We start from the raw sequence: 14,753 nt of genomic DNA, 5'->3' as shown, positions 1-14,753 counted from the left end.
GACGGGGGGTGATACGGGTCTTCTTGTTGTCACGGGCGGCGTTGCCGGCCAACTCGAGAACTTCAGCGGCCAGATACTCCATGACGGCGGCCAAGTAGACGGGAGCGCCGGCTCCGACGCGCTCGGCGTAGTTGCCCTTGCGCAGGAGACGGTGGATTCTTCCGACGGGGAACTGGAGTCCGGCACGGGACGAGCGAGTCTTGGACTTGGTCTTTGTTTTGCCTCCTTTGCCTCTGCCTGACATTGTGTAGTTCTGTTGGATTGGTACTGCTTCGTTATCAAACACGAATGAGAATAATGAGATTGTGATGCTGAATTCGGCTTTTAAGCCCTTATTCGAAAAAGTCGTGCCGCTAGCGAAGACAATCAACCGGTTCTCTATTGTTCAACTTTTTCATACAGCTCAGAGCGATCAAATACAAATGAGATTGTGATGCTAAATTCGGCTCTTAAGCCCTTATTCGAAGAAGTCGTGCTGCTAGCGAAGACAATCAACCGGTTCTCTATTGTTCAAATTTTTCATACAGCTCAGAGCGAATCAACTGGTTTTAGTTTTAAGCGTTCCTATTGGCCGAGCCAATAGAACTACAATACACTCGACCCCTCGACTTGAAGGTTCCTTGTGTATAGCTCAGTGGTTCTCAACCCATTTGTTATCACAGCACACTCCACATGAAGGTGGTTATTTCGCGGCACACTTCGGCAACCAAGCACCCTCTTCTGATCTGGGGCCTTGAGGCCTTTATTTACACCATAAATAAGTGTGCCACAGACGTAAATGTTCCCCAGATCACCTTGTGACATATGTACCTAAAAGAAACTCGCGGGACACCTCTTGAGAACCACTGCTACCTCGAACAAGGAAACTACATATTCCTATTGTTCTCTCAGAGAGCAGTGCCTCCCTCATTTAGCGGCACGCTGGTTATCTAGACCTGTTTTTAGTTGGCTCAGGATCATCAGTCACAATCTTTCTCTCTCCATTGGACTTTGGACTTCAATTCGAGTGCAAACAGCAAGCAGCAGCATGGCCCGTACAAAGCAAACCGCTCGTAAATCAACCGGAGGCAAGGCCCCGGTCCACATGAAGGTGGTTATTTTTATTTCGCTGCATACTTCGGCAACCAAGCACCCTCTCCTGATCTGGGGTCTTGAGGCCTTTATTTACACCATAAATAAGTGTGCCACAGACGTAAATGTTCCCCAGATCACCTTGTGGCATATGTACCTAAAAGAAACTCGCGGGACACCTCTTGAGAACCACTGCTACCTCGAACAAGGAAACTACATATTCCTATTGTTCTCTCCTGCTGTTGAGGCCCCATATTGTAATGTCCGGTATAGCGGGGCTGTGGTTTGGGCTTCGGTTTGTCCACTATACTGTCTACATAGGCGGTGGGAAGATTGCATGTGCTCAAGATTGTGGTGACCGTGTCCCGAACGTTCTTGTGCGCTAGTCGAATCCGAACCTGCTTCAGTGAAGCTGAAATCAACACAGTAACAGTTGTAACTTGGCTATAGGTCGACCAGGTTTGGATAAGTCCTTCTATGGGGACAGACTGACTGGCGGACGGACAGACAGACCGACACCGAAGCGAATAGTCCGTCCACTATAGCACTGTACCTTTCATTATTAGTAATAATAAAGGAAGGACGGACTAAAAAATGTGGAAGTGCACAAGCGCATGTGAACTGCGCCATGCAACCTTCACACCTCTAGTAACATCTGTTGATGGTGTCTTTGCTCCTCAAATGTCATCTTTTGTGAAAGTTCTTGGGATTCGACTAAGTGAAAAGTGGAATAAGGCCTTTTTCAAGGGCATGGCTGAGAGCAAGATTATCATTTGCCATAAGTAGAGCAGCATGTGCATTGGGGGCAGCAGAAGGAGGTGGAAGAATGGTGAGAGTTTGTTGGGATTTGAAGATGGGCCAATCAGTTGGTAAAATGAACACTGACCTACGAGCTTATTTGTAATAAGTTTATATGATTTTCCACCTTAAAAAGTCTTTCTTAAAGTCCCAGAATCTTTGGCACTTTCAGACTTTTGATCCAGAGGCATTCCAGTTGTTTTAGATATAAGTATCTATCTTACCCCTACTGACTATTTTGGACTTGGACCGGAGATAGAAGACTAAGGTGGTGGGAGGGGGAGGGGGTCTGCCATTGACCAGATGTTAACTCGGGTCAGAGAACCCAATGAATAGTTTTTCCACTCGAGTGGAACAAAATAATAATCGAGTGCACTCGAGTGAAGTAGAAACTGTTGCAATAATATGTGGCGAGTGCGAGTGCGCGAGTGAACTCGGGTCAGAGAACCCAATGAATAGTTTTTCCACTCGAGTGGAACAAAATAATAATCGAGTGCACTCGAGTGAAGTCAAACTCGAGTCCACTCGAGTAAAATCATTCACTCGGCCCATCACTACTGCTAATTTTAATTCAGCTACCTATGTACAAAACTGCTAATTTTCATAGGGTCTAGGTCCATCATGATTATTATTATTTATTTTATTTTTTTTTTTTTTAAGAGGTTTGACAGAGGGAACTGCAACTGCTAAGGTCTTATCGTCCCGAAATCGAAGAGAGAAGAAAAACAGGATAGGAGAAAGACAGCCGTTCCGAGAACGAACATTATCCGTTCAGGATATAATCCGCCCCGGGCGGGAATCAAACCCGAGACCTAGCACCTACAAAGCAGACACGATACCAACCAAGCTAACTAGGCTGGCAACTCTCTACTCCTCGGTGGTGTAGTGGTCAAGGCGCTCGCCTGGTAAACAGGAGGGCGTGGGTTCAATCCCAGCCGAGGTATGGAATACCTACCTCGGTGGTGTAGTGGTCAAGGCGCTCGCCTGGTAAACAGGAGGGCGTGGGTTCAATCCCAGCCGAGGTATGGAATACCTACCTCGGTGGTGTAGTGGTCAAGGCGCTACCTACCTCGGTGGTGTAGTGGTCAAGGCGCTACCTACCTCGGTGGTGTAGTGGTCAAGGCGCTACCTACCTCGGTGGTGTAGTGGTCAAGGCGCTACCTACCTCGGTGGTGTAGTGGTCAAGGCGCTACCTACCTCGGTGGTGTAGTGGTCAAGGCGCTACCTACCTCGGTGGTGTAGTGGTCAAGGCGCTACCTACCTCGGTGGTGTAGTGGTCAAGGCGCTACCTACCTCGGTGGTGTAGTGGTCAAGGCGCTACCTACCTCGGTGGTGTAGTGGTCAAGGCGCTACCTACCTCGGTGGTGTAGTGGTCAAGGCGCTCGCCTGGTAAACAGGAGGGCGTGGGTTCAATCCCAGCCGAGGTATGGAATACCTACCTCGGTGGTGTAGTGGTCAAGGCGCTACCTACCTCGGTGGTGTAGTGGTCAAGGCGCTACCTACCTCGGTGGTGTAGTGGTCAAGGCGCTACCTACCTCGGTGGTGTAGTGGTCAAGGCGCTACCTACCTCGGTGGTGTAGTGGTCAAGGCGCTACCTACCTCGGTGGTGTAGTGGTCAAGGCGCTACCTACCTCGGTGGTGTAGTGGTCAAGGCGCTACCTACCTCGTGCGCGACCCCCCCCCCCCCCCCCCCCCAAAACCATACCTAAAACCCCCAAATTAGTAGTTTAACTTCATGATGAGTAATAAGTTAGGCTTAGCTTAGGAGATTTTTATTGTATAAATTAAATCTATTATGAAAAAATATATAAGAACATTCAATTCAATAGACAGTCGGGAGACGACAGCTGGAGTACGTAGGATAGGGATGGGTAAATATTGAGTGAATCGATTCAAAGAGTTGAATATTTCAAAAGAATCGTGAATCGCGATTCTTGAAGAGTCGAGGAAAGCGTGTGGTGGGGGGAAAAAGAATCGGCTATACTGCAATCTCATTGGTTACGAAAAGCAGCGAGAGTGATCCTGTGTGCTGTCTCTCTATCACTACAAAAGAATCGCGATTCTTTCAGAGTCGATTCTTTGAGTCGAATATTTGAAAAGAATCGAGTCGTGGTATTCGAATATTCAAAAAGAGTCGAATATCCCATCCCTACCCCTAACATGTATTTTAAATACACCAAATATCACAAGAAAGACCTGGGAGAAATATAGCACCTTGGTAGGTACAAGTTTGAAGTTTCACACTCGAGATATATTTCGAGTGAGTCATTTTGTTAAACACCCTGTATGCAGTAGTGTGGCGACATTGCTATGTACACTATGTATGCGCCTATGATGGAGGAATGACCTTTGATTACTAAAGGTCTTCTTAAGGTATGTCCAAACATAGTCGATCATTTGTTAAACACCCTGTATGCAGTAGTGTGGCGACATTGCTATGTACACTATGTATGCGCCTATGATGGAGGAATGACCTTTGATTACTAAAGGTCTTCTTAAGGTATGTCCAAACATAGTCGATCATTTGTTAAACACCCTGTATGCAGTAGTGTGGCGACATTGCTATGTGCCTATGATGGTGACGCTAAAACTGGTCTTAAATGATCGACTGAAGTGTTGTCTAAAACTTTCTCGCTTTGAGTTCATAGGTCTTCGCGACAAATTTCGAGATCAGAGCTCATTTGTGTGAGAAAATGTGAAAAAAATCCCGCAAAAACCAGTTTTTTTTGGTTTTTTGGCTTTATGGTTTTCTGGACAAAATTTGCACCACCATTTTCGTGATCCTGGTAAAAAGACCTTTAATTTGATATATAGGTCGACCAGGTTTGGATAAGTCCTTCTATGGGGACAGACAGACAGACCGACACCGAAGCGAATACAATAGTCCGTCCACTATACCTTTTATTATTAGTAATAATAAAGGAAGGACGGACTAAAAAGCCCAACAATCCCACGCTATCCTTGGTTAAGTTACCACTCCAATGCAAAACTGTAGAAACAATATCCTATCTCACCTCGTCCGAGCTTATCTCATCCCTGTTCATAAACACAGCCTTATGGGTCTGTAGCTTGTGGCGAGGTGTGGGTCTTTCAAAAACATGTTAACCATAGCGGAAGCTGAAGAAAATAAGTGCTGGCAGCAGGCAGTCGGTGAAATTCAGCTAGCTACCAACTCGACTCCACACAGAGTTACAAAATTTTCCCCTATGGAATTAATGTTCGGTCGAGTGTCCCGTCCCAGAAACCTCATCGCCGCTGAAGGTGATATCAGCGACCGCGATGAGATTGATTTGAGTCAAATTAGAGCCCAGGCAAATGCTGAGTTGGAAAATTCAGCAATCAGCTATTTCTAGATCTTCTTTGGCTTGGGTGTTGTCGTTGCAATTAATGTGTTCAATTCTGGTTTGTTTTCTTTTTAGTTTTTGTATGTTTTGCCAGAGGGTGTTATCTTTGGTTGAGAGTTTAGTGATTTTTTCTTGAAAGTGTTTATTGGCTAGTATTTGTGAAACCATCATCTCAACTATGATTTTTATCTACCAATCTATCGGCATGAGCATGACACACACCTTTCACCTCCTATGATAATATATGTACTTACTGACTGACCATTGTATATTGTAATACAGTCTGACTAGGAAGATAGATGTGTTCGGTTCTTCCGATCGAAAGCTGTGTGTGAGTTTTGTCAGGAAAAACTCTGTCGAGATCGTTCGAACTTGGGAGTTTGGGAGCGGTACATTGCCATTTCCTACGGGCGAAGTTCCTGGTGTTGATGAGGGCTTTTATCTTGTCAGTAACTTCATACGTGTTGACGGTGAAAGTCTTTTTGGGAATGCACTCTTTAATTTGAGTCTGGAGGAATGCGGTTAGTTGTTCGATTTCGGTTTCAATTTGTTCACAGTTCATAGGGATTTCTGTGTAGAGTGGGTTGTAGTTTTGGCAGTTTGCAACGAGTTTATCCCAGTTGGCTTTATTATAGCAGTAGTGTAGTTTGTCCTCCTTGACGAGCTGTAGTTTCCCGATTTCCATAAGAACAGGGTTATGATCAGAGGAGAGTGCGTGAATGGAGCGTGACATGGTTGTGTGTTGGATGTTGTTTGTTAGGAAGAAATCGATGACGGAGGGGCGGTGTCCAGATACGAGTGGAATTCGTGTCGGATCTTGAGGGGAGTTTATTAGGTAGTTTCTGGAGTCCGAGTGTTTGAGAAGCCTTATTCCATAGGAAGGAAAGTAATGTAATGGAAAGTAAAACACGTTTTGAGGTCCCTAGAGCCTAAATCCAAAGTTTCAGCCATTCCTGTCTGTAAACAAAATATCTCGAGAACGGTAAGAGCTAGAGACTTGAAATTTGGTATGTATCTTTCAAATGTGACAAGAATGCGACACACAAAATATCTCGAGAACGGTAAGAGCTAGAGACTTGAAATTTGGTATGTAGCTGTCAAATGTGACAAGGATGCAACACAAAACGTTTGGTTGAGATGGTCGCTGCGCTTGGCGGTATTTTGATCGCTTTTGGACAGATTGGTTTATTCTGGGGGCCAAGGTAGGCCGAGAAGATATTAAGAGTGGAAGTCTGCGTCGGTTTGATCTGGACTCCGACAGCCTCGAGTTGTTTGGATTGATTGGTTGTCATAGGTATAATCTTGTACGGGATGTTGTGTTTGATGTAAATAGCTACTCCGTGGAAGGGGTTGGAACTATCTTTTCGGATGCACTTGTAAAACACCTAGCTATTTTTTTATTATTCATTTGGTTTGTAATTTTTCCCCCATGTAGGTTTTACAATTTCAATACAAAACAATTTCCATTCAATACAAAGAACGGAGCAGTTGCATTTGGGTGAAAACGGTAGGTAGGTAGGTAGGTATGAAGAAAGGGTCGATTCTTACGTAAAAAGTTGTGAAAAACTCCGAAAAAGTAGGGTAGCTTTGAAACGAATCGAAAATTATATTTTTGTAGGTAGATAGGTAGGTAGGTACCTAATTTGCCGTTCGAATGAAAAAGTTCACAGGGTTTGCGATTTTTCGCTCTAATAATGTCCAATTCATTCGAGCGAAGGAAGTTGAGTTTTCCTTGGAAAAAAGGTAGTTCAGGTAGTCCGATTAAATTTGTGCATTTTCAAATTGACCTAACCCTCTTCTTAGATGTGTTCGGTTCTTCCGATCGAAAGCTGTGTGTGAGTTTTGTCAGGAAAAACTCTGTCGAGATCGTTCGAACTTGGGAGCAGGTAGGTACTGGTACATACAGTTTCATAGACAGAACACAATGATTTGGTGGCCCTGAAAAGGGCCGTTTTAAGTAGGTGCAGGGCGAAGACGAAGCAGGAGGAAGGCGCTTTAGGCTTTCTTTTCGGTCTTCTTGGGCAAGAGCACGGCCTGGATGTTGGGCAGAACTCCTCCCTGGGCGATGGTGACGCCGGACAGGAGCTTGTTCAGCTCTTCGTCGTTGCGGATGGCCAGCTGCAGGTGACGGGGGATGATACGGGTCTTCTTGTTGTCACGTGCGGCGTTGCCGGCCAACTCGAGAACTTCAGCGGCCAGATACTCCATGACGGCGGCCAAGTAGACGGGAGCGCCGGCTCCGACGCGCTCGGCGTAGTTGCCCTTGCGCAGGAGACGGTGGATTCTTCCGACGGGGAACTGGAGTCCGGCACGGGACGAGCGAGTCTTGGACTTGGCTTTTGCTTTGCCTCCTTTGCCTCTGCCTGACATTGTGTAGATCTGTGGGATTGGTACGGCTCCGGGAATCGAAAACGAACGAGATTGGGTGATGCTCGAATCGTTCCTTTTGCAGACTATTGATAGCCACCGTGCCGTCAACGAAGGTAGTCAACTTTTTTCTAGGATTCAACTTTTTTACACAGCTCGCCGCGAATCACCATCTCGCGTGCGTTCCCATTGGTCCCTGGCCGAGCCAATGGTGCGACAATCTAACCGAATGCTCGACTTGGCAGCACAATTCGTTTCGATTGTGTTGCCCGTTTCCCTCGTACCGGACGAACCGCTTTCTACATCTCGTGGCCAATGAGCAACTGTGAACACATCTGATTGGTTCTTTCGTATTGCTCTCTCGACGAGCGGTGAAACGTTTGCACCTCTCTGCTGGCGGCACGCTGCTTATCTTGAGTCTGTGTTTGGGGCTTTTGTGTCATTCGAAATCTTTCCGTCTCTCTCTTTGACAAGCAAATTTGAAGCACCATGGCCCGTACGAAGCAGACCGCTCGCAAGTCGACCGGAGGCAAGGCCCCGCGGAAGCAGTTGGCGACGAAGGCAGCCCGCAAGAGCGCGCCGGCCACCGGCGGCGTGAAGAAGCCCCACCGTTACCGTCCCGGCACGGTGGCTCTCCGTGAGATCCGTCGCTACCAGAAGAGCACCGAGCTGCTGATCCGCAAGCTGCCGTTCCAGCGTCTGGTGCGTGAGATCGCCCAGGACTTCAAGACCGACCTGCGCTTCCAGAGCTCGGCCGTGATGGCCCTGCAGGAGGCTAGCGAGGCCTACCTGGTGGGTCTGTTCGAGGACACGAACCTGTGCGCCATCCACGCCAAGCGAGTGACCATCATGCCCAAGGACATCCAGCTGGCCCGCCGCATCCGTGGAGAACGCGCCTAAGAAGAACGAACCCTTCATCATCTCTACCCTACTCCTTAAAACGGCCCTTTTCAGGGCCACAAAATTAATTCTCGCCCCCTCCTCCTCCTCGTCTTCTGCGTGAAGATTGAAGAAGAAACAACCTACTGTTGTTGAGACCCCACGGGATCCAATCACTTGAGCATGAATAGTAGTAGGTGCCTCCTATAATTCTCTCTGTCTGCCTCACGTTGGACCACCGTCTTCGTATCCCGACGGACGGTGTTGTACCACTGTGTGTGTATATACTTACTTACCTACCTATAGGTTCGTCATTACTGGAGCCCATAATATTAAATTTTGTGAAATTGTGCATAGGTATAAGATTTTCATATGCAAATGCATAATGTGGCCAATTAGACCAATTCCTGCATGTTTTGGGCATTTTTCAAAGAATTTGTATTCAAATTTGATACATTTCCCTTAGAACCTGGCCCAATGTCACAACAATAACATTCTACTATTTCCGCAATACAGTAGGTACCTACTTTCCAAATTATAGGAGGAGGCGAGTAAAAAGGGCCAAGAATTATTACTTCCGAAGATGGTGCGGATAACACCTAGCTATTTTTTTATTATTCATTTGGTTTGTAATTTTTCCCCCATGTATGTAGGTTTTACATTTTCAATACAAAACAATTTCCATTCAATACAAAGAACGGAGCAGTTGCATTTGGGTGAAAACGGTAGGTATGTAGGTTTTACATTTTCAATACAAAACAATTTCCATTCAATACAAAGAACGGAGCAGTTGCATTTGGGTGAAAACACTGATGTGGCTGTGATATCTCCAGGCAAGGAACCACAGTGTGGACAATATTCATCAGAACTAATGCAACAAGGATAAGCATCATCTCCTCAAGTCATTGATTTATTATTGCCTACATTACACCAAAAAATGTAAGGACCACTTCTTATAATCACTGACCTTTTTTGATCTATATTTAGAAGAAGATTTTTTAGCCAATCTTAAAACTTCATTTCGACAAATCGGAGTGGTCCTTGCATTTTTTGTGTATAGAGTACCTTTGGACACAATGATCTCATAAATTAGATAGTTCGGACATTAATCGTGGCATTACATTGATACGATTTTGTTTAACAAGTGTGATATAAGTTAGTATTTAGGTAGGTAGGTTATTCAATACTCATGGTGTTAGATTTACATAGTGTTGAAGTTTCTTTATGTACATAAATAGCTCTTCTCATGTCGATTACGTTTGCGTTCTTCCAGGTTGAGGGGAAGTAATCGTTTCGAATGGCGGAGTTAAGAATATCCACGAAAACTTCAAGGAGAGAGTCGGGTAGTTTTTTAAGAATAATGCCCTGTATACCATCCTCGCCAGGAGCCTTGGTGTTTTTAAGCTTTGAGATGATTGTTTGGACTTCGTTGCGGTTTGTGTAAAGTTGTTCGTAGTTGTCATCGTTGTTAATAGCGGCTCTGACTTTGGTAAGAGAGGCGTCGACCATACTGTCGGTGATCGGCTCAGTCCATCCAGTAGTGGCTTGGTGTACTCGTTCGTAATTGGCGCCTAGGGCCTCAGCTATTTCTTTGAAATGATTGTTTGGACTTCGTTGCGGTTTGTGTAAAGTTGTTCGTAGTTGTCATCGTTGTTAATAGTGGCTCTGACTTTGGTAAGAGAGGCGTCGACCATACTGTCGGTGATTGGCTCAGTCCATCCAGTAGTGGCTTGGTGTACTCGTTCGTAATTGGCGGCTAGGGCCTCAGCTATTTCCGATAAGGGTAAAGCTACAGTTAAACCTTTCGCCGTGGGAGACTCTGTACTCTTGAAGAACGAAGAGCGTAACCAAACCAAACTCGATGAACCTGCCAGCTTAGCCTGTCAGTTCCTATCATCTAGTGATTTTACCTGACATATGATATTGATTTTTAGGTTAATTTTATGAGCTTTGTGGTCATGTCCAAAATTTTCAAATAGGACTAAGTGAGTGGGTGGAGAGATGTGAGAAGTGGAAAGAACAAAGTATAGTGGTTGAATTGGAGAGGGTAGGGCCATCACTAGACCTCAGTGATGGCGAAGATTAAGAGAAACGTTGTTGTATGTTTCTAAACCTCAATGTCGATAATCATGACATTGCAACCGCGAACAATGTGAGAAACATTTTCGCGTACCTATTTCAGAAGAAGAATGTCGATAATCACGACATTCCAATTGCGAACAATGTGAGAAACATTTCCCAATGCGTGCTTTGGTGGACATGTAGTGAGTGTTTTTTTGCCATGTGAGCCTCGAGTCTAGATAAGTCCCCAGGTATTTTACGTTTTTTGTCCAGTTTATTCCTTGACCCTGGAAGGTAAGTGTATGTATGTGCTTCATCTTTCGGTTGTATGTGAAGACTATCCCTTGGGTTTTTCCGCTGTTTATCTTGATTTTCCACTTTGAGAAGAATTCGCTCATGGAGTCTAGGTCTTTTTGCATTAACCTGATCTCCTTTTTACCGGTGAAGTTCCCTGTTCTATACAGGGCGGTGTCGTCGGCGTATAAGCCCTTTTTTATCATTTTTGTTTCTGGCATGTCGTGGATGAAGGCGTTGAAGAGAAGGGGACCCAGGATACTCCCTTGGACGACTCCCGCCTCGGCCACATACCTATTCGATTTTGATTTTTTGTATAAAACTTGGAACGTTCTGCCTTCCATGTAAGATTTAGTAATTTTGACAATCTGTCTGGGAAGTCCAAGTTTTATTAATTTGTAGATGAGTCCATCCCTCCAGACCCTGTCAAAGGCCTTCTCCACGTCGAGGAGGATCATAACGGTGGATTTGTGGCGGTTACATCCTTGTGTAAATCCAGTGGCGATGTCTTGGGTGATTTTAGTCAACTGGTGGACGGTTGAGTGTTGCTTCTTGAACCCACATTGCTCATCCTGGGTTATTTGAATGCCGGTTTCCTCGATCCTTTTTTGGATGACCTTTTCGTAGAGTTTTGACAGGATAGGGAGGAGGCTGATTGGTCTGTAGCTAAGGGGGTCGTCTTTGGGTTTGCCAGGTTTCTCGATTGGCACAATGTTGGCGTTCTTCCAGATGTTGGGGAAATAGCATCTATCTATGGATGAATTGATGATGTCTACCAAATTGACCAAGATGTTGTTTGGGAGTTTTTTCAGTATTATACCCTGGATCCCATCCTCTCCAGGAGCCTTCTCATTCACACATTAATAAATAAATAAATGGTGCTCATAGTAAGGAAATATGCAGTGTTCAGTGTTACCATATAGGAATACGGGATGCAACATTTTTTTTTTTTTTATTTTTTTTGAATGTTGTTTGGGAGTTTTTTCAGTATTATACCCTGGATCCCATCCTCTCCAGGAGCCTTCTCATTCACACATTAATAAATAAATAAATTTTGCTCATAGTAAGGAAATATGCAGTGTTCAGTGTTACCATATAGGAATACGGGATGCAACATTTTTTTTTTATTTTTTTTGGACATAAATCAGCATTACAAGTGATTTTGAAAAGACGAGACGGTACATAATCTGATCGGAAAATTCTGGAAAATATGAGAAGTTAAAAACTAAAACTTGTATTAGTCTGGCCGGTGTATGTTCGCTATTATGGGGTGAACATGGACAATGAAATATCTAATCCAAAAGGTCCAACTGAAGACAAAATGCTGAAATAAATGCCATTCGACATGTATGCCCAATCCGTCATCCGTACAAACCTGTATAGTTAGTTACTGGCATATTTCATTACACATTTACTTTTAGTTACCTCCATAATAATCTCTAAAATTAAAGATTTTTTTTTTTTTTCAGTTTAAAAACCAGTACGTTGTCTAACGGGCTCGAACCGTTAGATATGAACCTGCCAGCTTAGCCTGTCAGTTCCTATCATCTAGTGATTTTACCTGACATATGATATTGATTTTTAGATTAATTTTATGAGCTATGTGGTCATGTCCAAAATTTTCAAATAGGACTAAGTGAGTGGGTGGAGAGATGTGAGAATAAAAGAACAGTGTTGAAGATATGGCTGATTTTAGTTACCTCTTGGAAGGTTGTGAGTGGTGAAAATTTTATCAAGAAGAAGGGGTATTTTGGGTTGCAATTGTGCATCTTCATACAGTCGAAGGCATTGGGTATGCTTGACTTAACCTCGTCAAGTATTTCATGAAGCTCTACGTCTGCAGGTAGGCCCTTGAGAACTGCAATTCTGGGTTTGTCATCTTTGATCGCATGGGTGTGGTGGTTAATTTTATTCGACTTTTTTTTTTTTTTTTTTTTTTTTTTTTTTAGTACTTCACTCCAATCTCCGAGTGGCCACAGCGAAGGTGCACCGCTCCCTGGCCTCGCCTCTCCAAGAACGTCAACCAGTCCTCCCACCTCAATACAGCTCATAACATTTGGGGGAGGTCCAGTTGCAGGGGGAACCCCTGTCAGTCAGCCTCTTGAAAACAAGTCTCAACCTGTCAGCTTCAACTTCAACCAGCCAGCCCGGATCGCACGTAAGAGAGGAAAATAGCATCAGATAGGAGCTTTTAGAATTTAGATTGTGCTTTCAACCAGCATAATTACGGCCCATCTCTCTTGTAGGAATTGTTTAGCTAGATATTTCTAGGTTGTACTAATCACCTCTCTTATCCTCTCTGCGCAAATAAGGACCCAGGGAAACCTAGCGGTGCTAACGAACTGGGCTCCTCTGCACTTGCGCTGATGATTGGAGTAGGCATTTCTTTCAGGTTCGACCGGGCGTAGCGGCCCTTCCATAAACCCCTGACACTGACCACATAGGTTTTTAATTTTTTTATTATTTTTTTTTTTTTTTCTTTCCCTGACCCCGACCCCATAGGTTTTTATTTTTTTTTTTTTTTTTTTTTTTTTTTCTTTTTTTTTTTTTTGTCTCCCTGACACTTGAGTTTGGCCAAATCCCCTGACAGCGCGTTTAACGCAATCCCCCTAGCATATTGACCACGTAGGACCTACTATTTGACCACGGGTCTCTTAACATTATTTATTTCTCCCATCTCCCTGACACTTCTAAGCATAGCTTAGCCCCCTGACAGCGTCTAACGCACCGCCCTTGGCATATTGACCCGGTGGACTCCTTACCTCTCACAGTATGCGCGGGGGGGACTCGGGCCGGCCCTCGCCCCGGGGCCCCTTAAAACCCGGCCTACGCCCGGTGTTGCCCACTCAGGGGGACACCGGGCTGCGACTGGGGGGCGGGGTCCTGGTGCTGGGGCTCCCGTTTTGCCCGCGCACACACCGGGAATCTCGAATCCCCCTTTATTAACCTAATCAACTAACACTTCCCAACAGGAAACATAAATTAGAGCCACATAATTAATCTCAGCAACCAGAACATGGCAACTGAGCATACATTCCATCTCAACACAACTCAATACGATCATTTAACAACAAACTCCCTGTCAGGGGAATGGCAACCCAGAACTAACATCTCATCCTGAACTAACTACCTCTTATACAGAAAAGATGGGTACAGGCCCATAGAGGGACACAGGTCCTCCTATACAGAAAAGATGGGCACAGGCCCATAGAGGGACACAGGTCCTCCTATACAGAAAAGATGGGTACAGGCCCATAGAGGGACACAGGTCCTCTTATATAGAAAAGAAAAGATGGGTACAGGCCCATAGAGGGACACAGGTCCTCTTATATAGAAAAGAAAAGATGGGTACAGGCCCATGGAGGGACACAGGTCCTCTTATACAGAAAAGATAGGTACAGGCCCATAGAGTGGCACAGGTCCTCCTATACAGAAAAGATGGGCACAGGCCCATAGAGGGACACAGGTCCTCCTATACAGAAAAGATGGGCACAGGCCCATAGAGGGACACAGGTCCTCTCGTACGACACAGGTGTATACTGACAGACAGAAGGGCACAGGTCCTCGCACACAGCACCAATGAGTACAGACCCATTATACAGGGAGGCACAGGTCTCCGCTAATAATGAGTAACAGAAGTCAGTTCAGTTGACTGTTAGGAACAACATAATACAGAGTCAGAAAAGATCCCCAAACTCAGTTTGGTAAATCATGGTATTTACTACAGTGCAAGTATGCGGCCTACAGAGTGTACAAGCTAGTCGCAATCCTAACAATACCCGGAAAGATCTGGTATCAACAAAGGTACCAACTTGTCTGGATGGGATTGCTTGCAACCATGCTCCTGATTCAAGTTTTTGAAGGGCTTTCATTCTAGCTATGTCTTCAACTGTGACAAAGTTCAATTTTTGGTTCACAATATTGTCAACAATGATTTTG

At 44.9% G+C, this 14,753-nt stretch overlaps 2 protein-coding genes across 2 annotated transcripts; one reads left to right on the top strand and one right to left on the bottom strand.

Moving 5' to 3' along the window:
* Positions 1–7,141: 7,141 nt before the first annotated feature.
* On the bottom strand, positions 7,142–7,678 carry LOC103515905 (histone H2A). Its single transcript, XM_008480848.3, has one exon. It carries the CDS (start codon positions 7,581–7,583, stop codon positions 7,209–7,211), a length of 375 nt encoding a protein of 124 aa, XP_008479070.1. The 5' UTR covers positions 7,584–7,678; the 3' UTR covers positions 7,142–7,208.
* Positions 7,679–8,012: 334 nt separating this feature from the next.
* On the top strand, positions 8,013–8,533 carry LOC103515906 (histone H3). The gene has a single exon (XM_008480849.2). The coding sequence runs from the start codon at positions 8,070–8,072 to the stop codon at positions 8,478–8,480; it is 411 nt and encodes a 136-aa protein (XP_008479071.1). The 5' UTR covers positions 8,013–8,069; the 3' UTR covers positions 8,481–8,533.
* The last annotated feature ends 6,220 nt before the right edge of the window (positions 8,534–14,753 follow it).

This window comes from Diaphorina citri, unplaced genomic scaffold, assembly GCF_000475195.1.
Source record: "Diaphorina citri unplaced genomic scaffold, Diaci psyllid genome assembly version 1.1 scaffold1440, whole genome shotgun sequence".
In the NCBI taxonomy this organism is placed as follows: Eukaryota; Metazoa; Arthropoda; class Insecta; order Hemiptera; family Psyllidae; genus Diaphorina; species Diaphorina citri.
The sequence above is the reverse complement of the archived record's forward strand: the minus strand, read 5'-3'. Positions and strand labels throughout refer to the sequence as shown.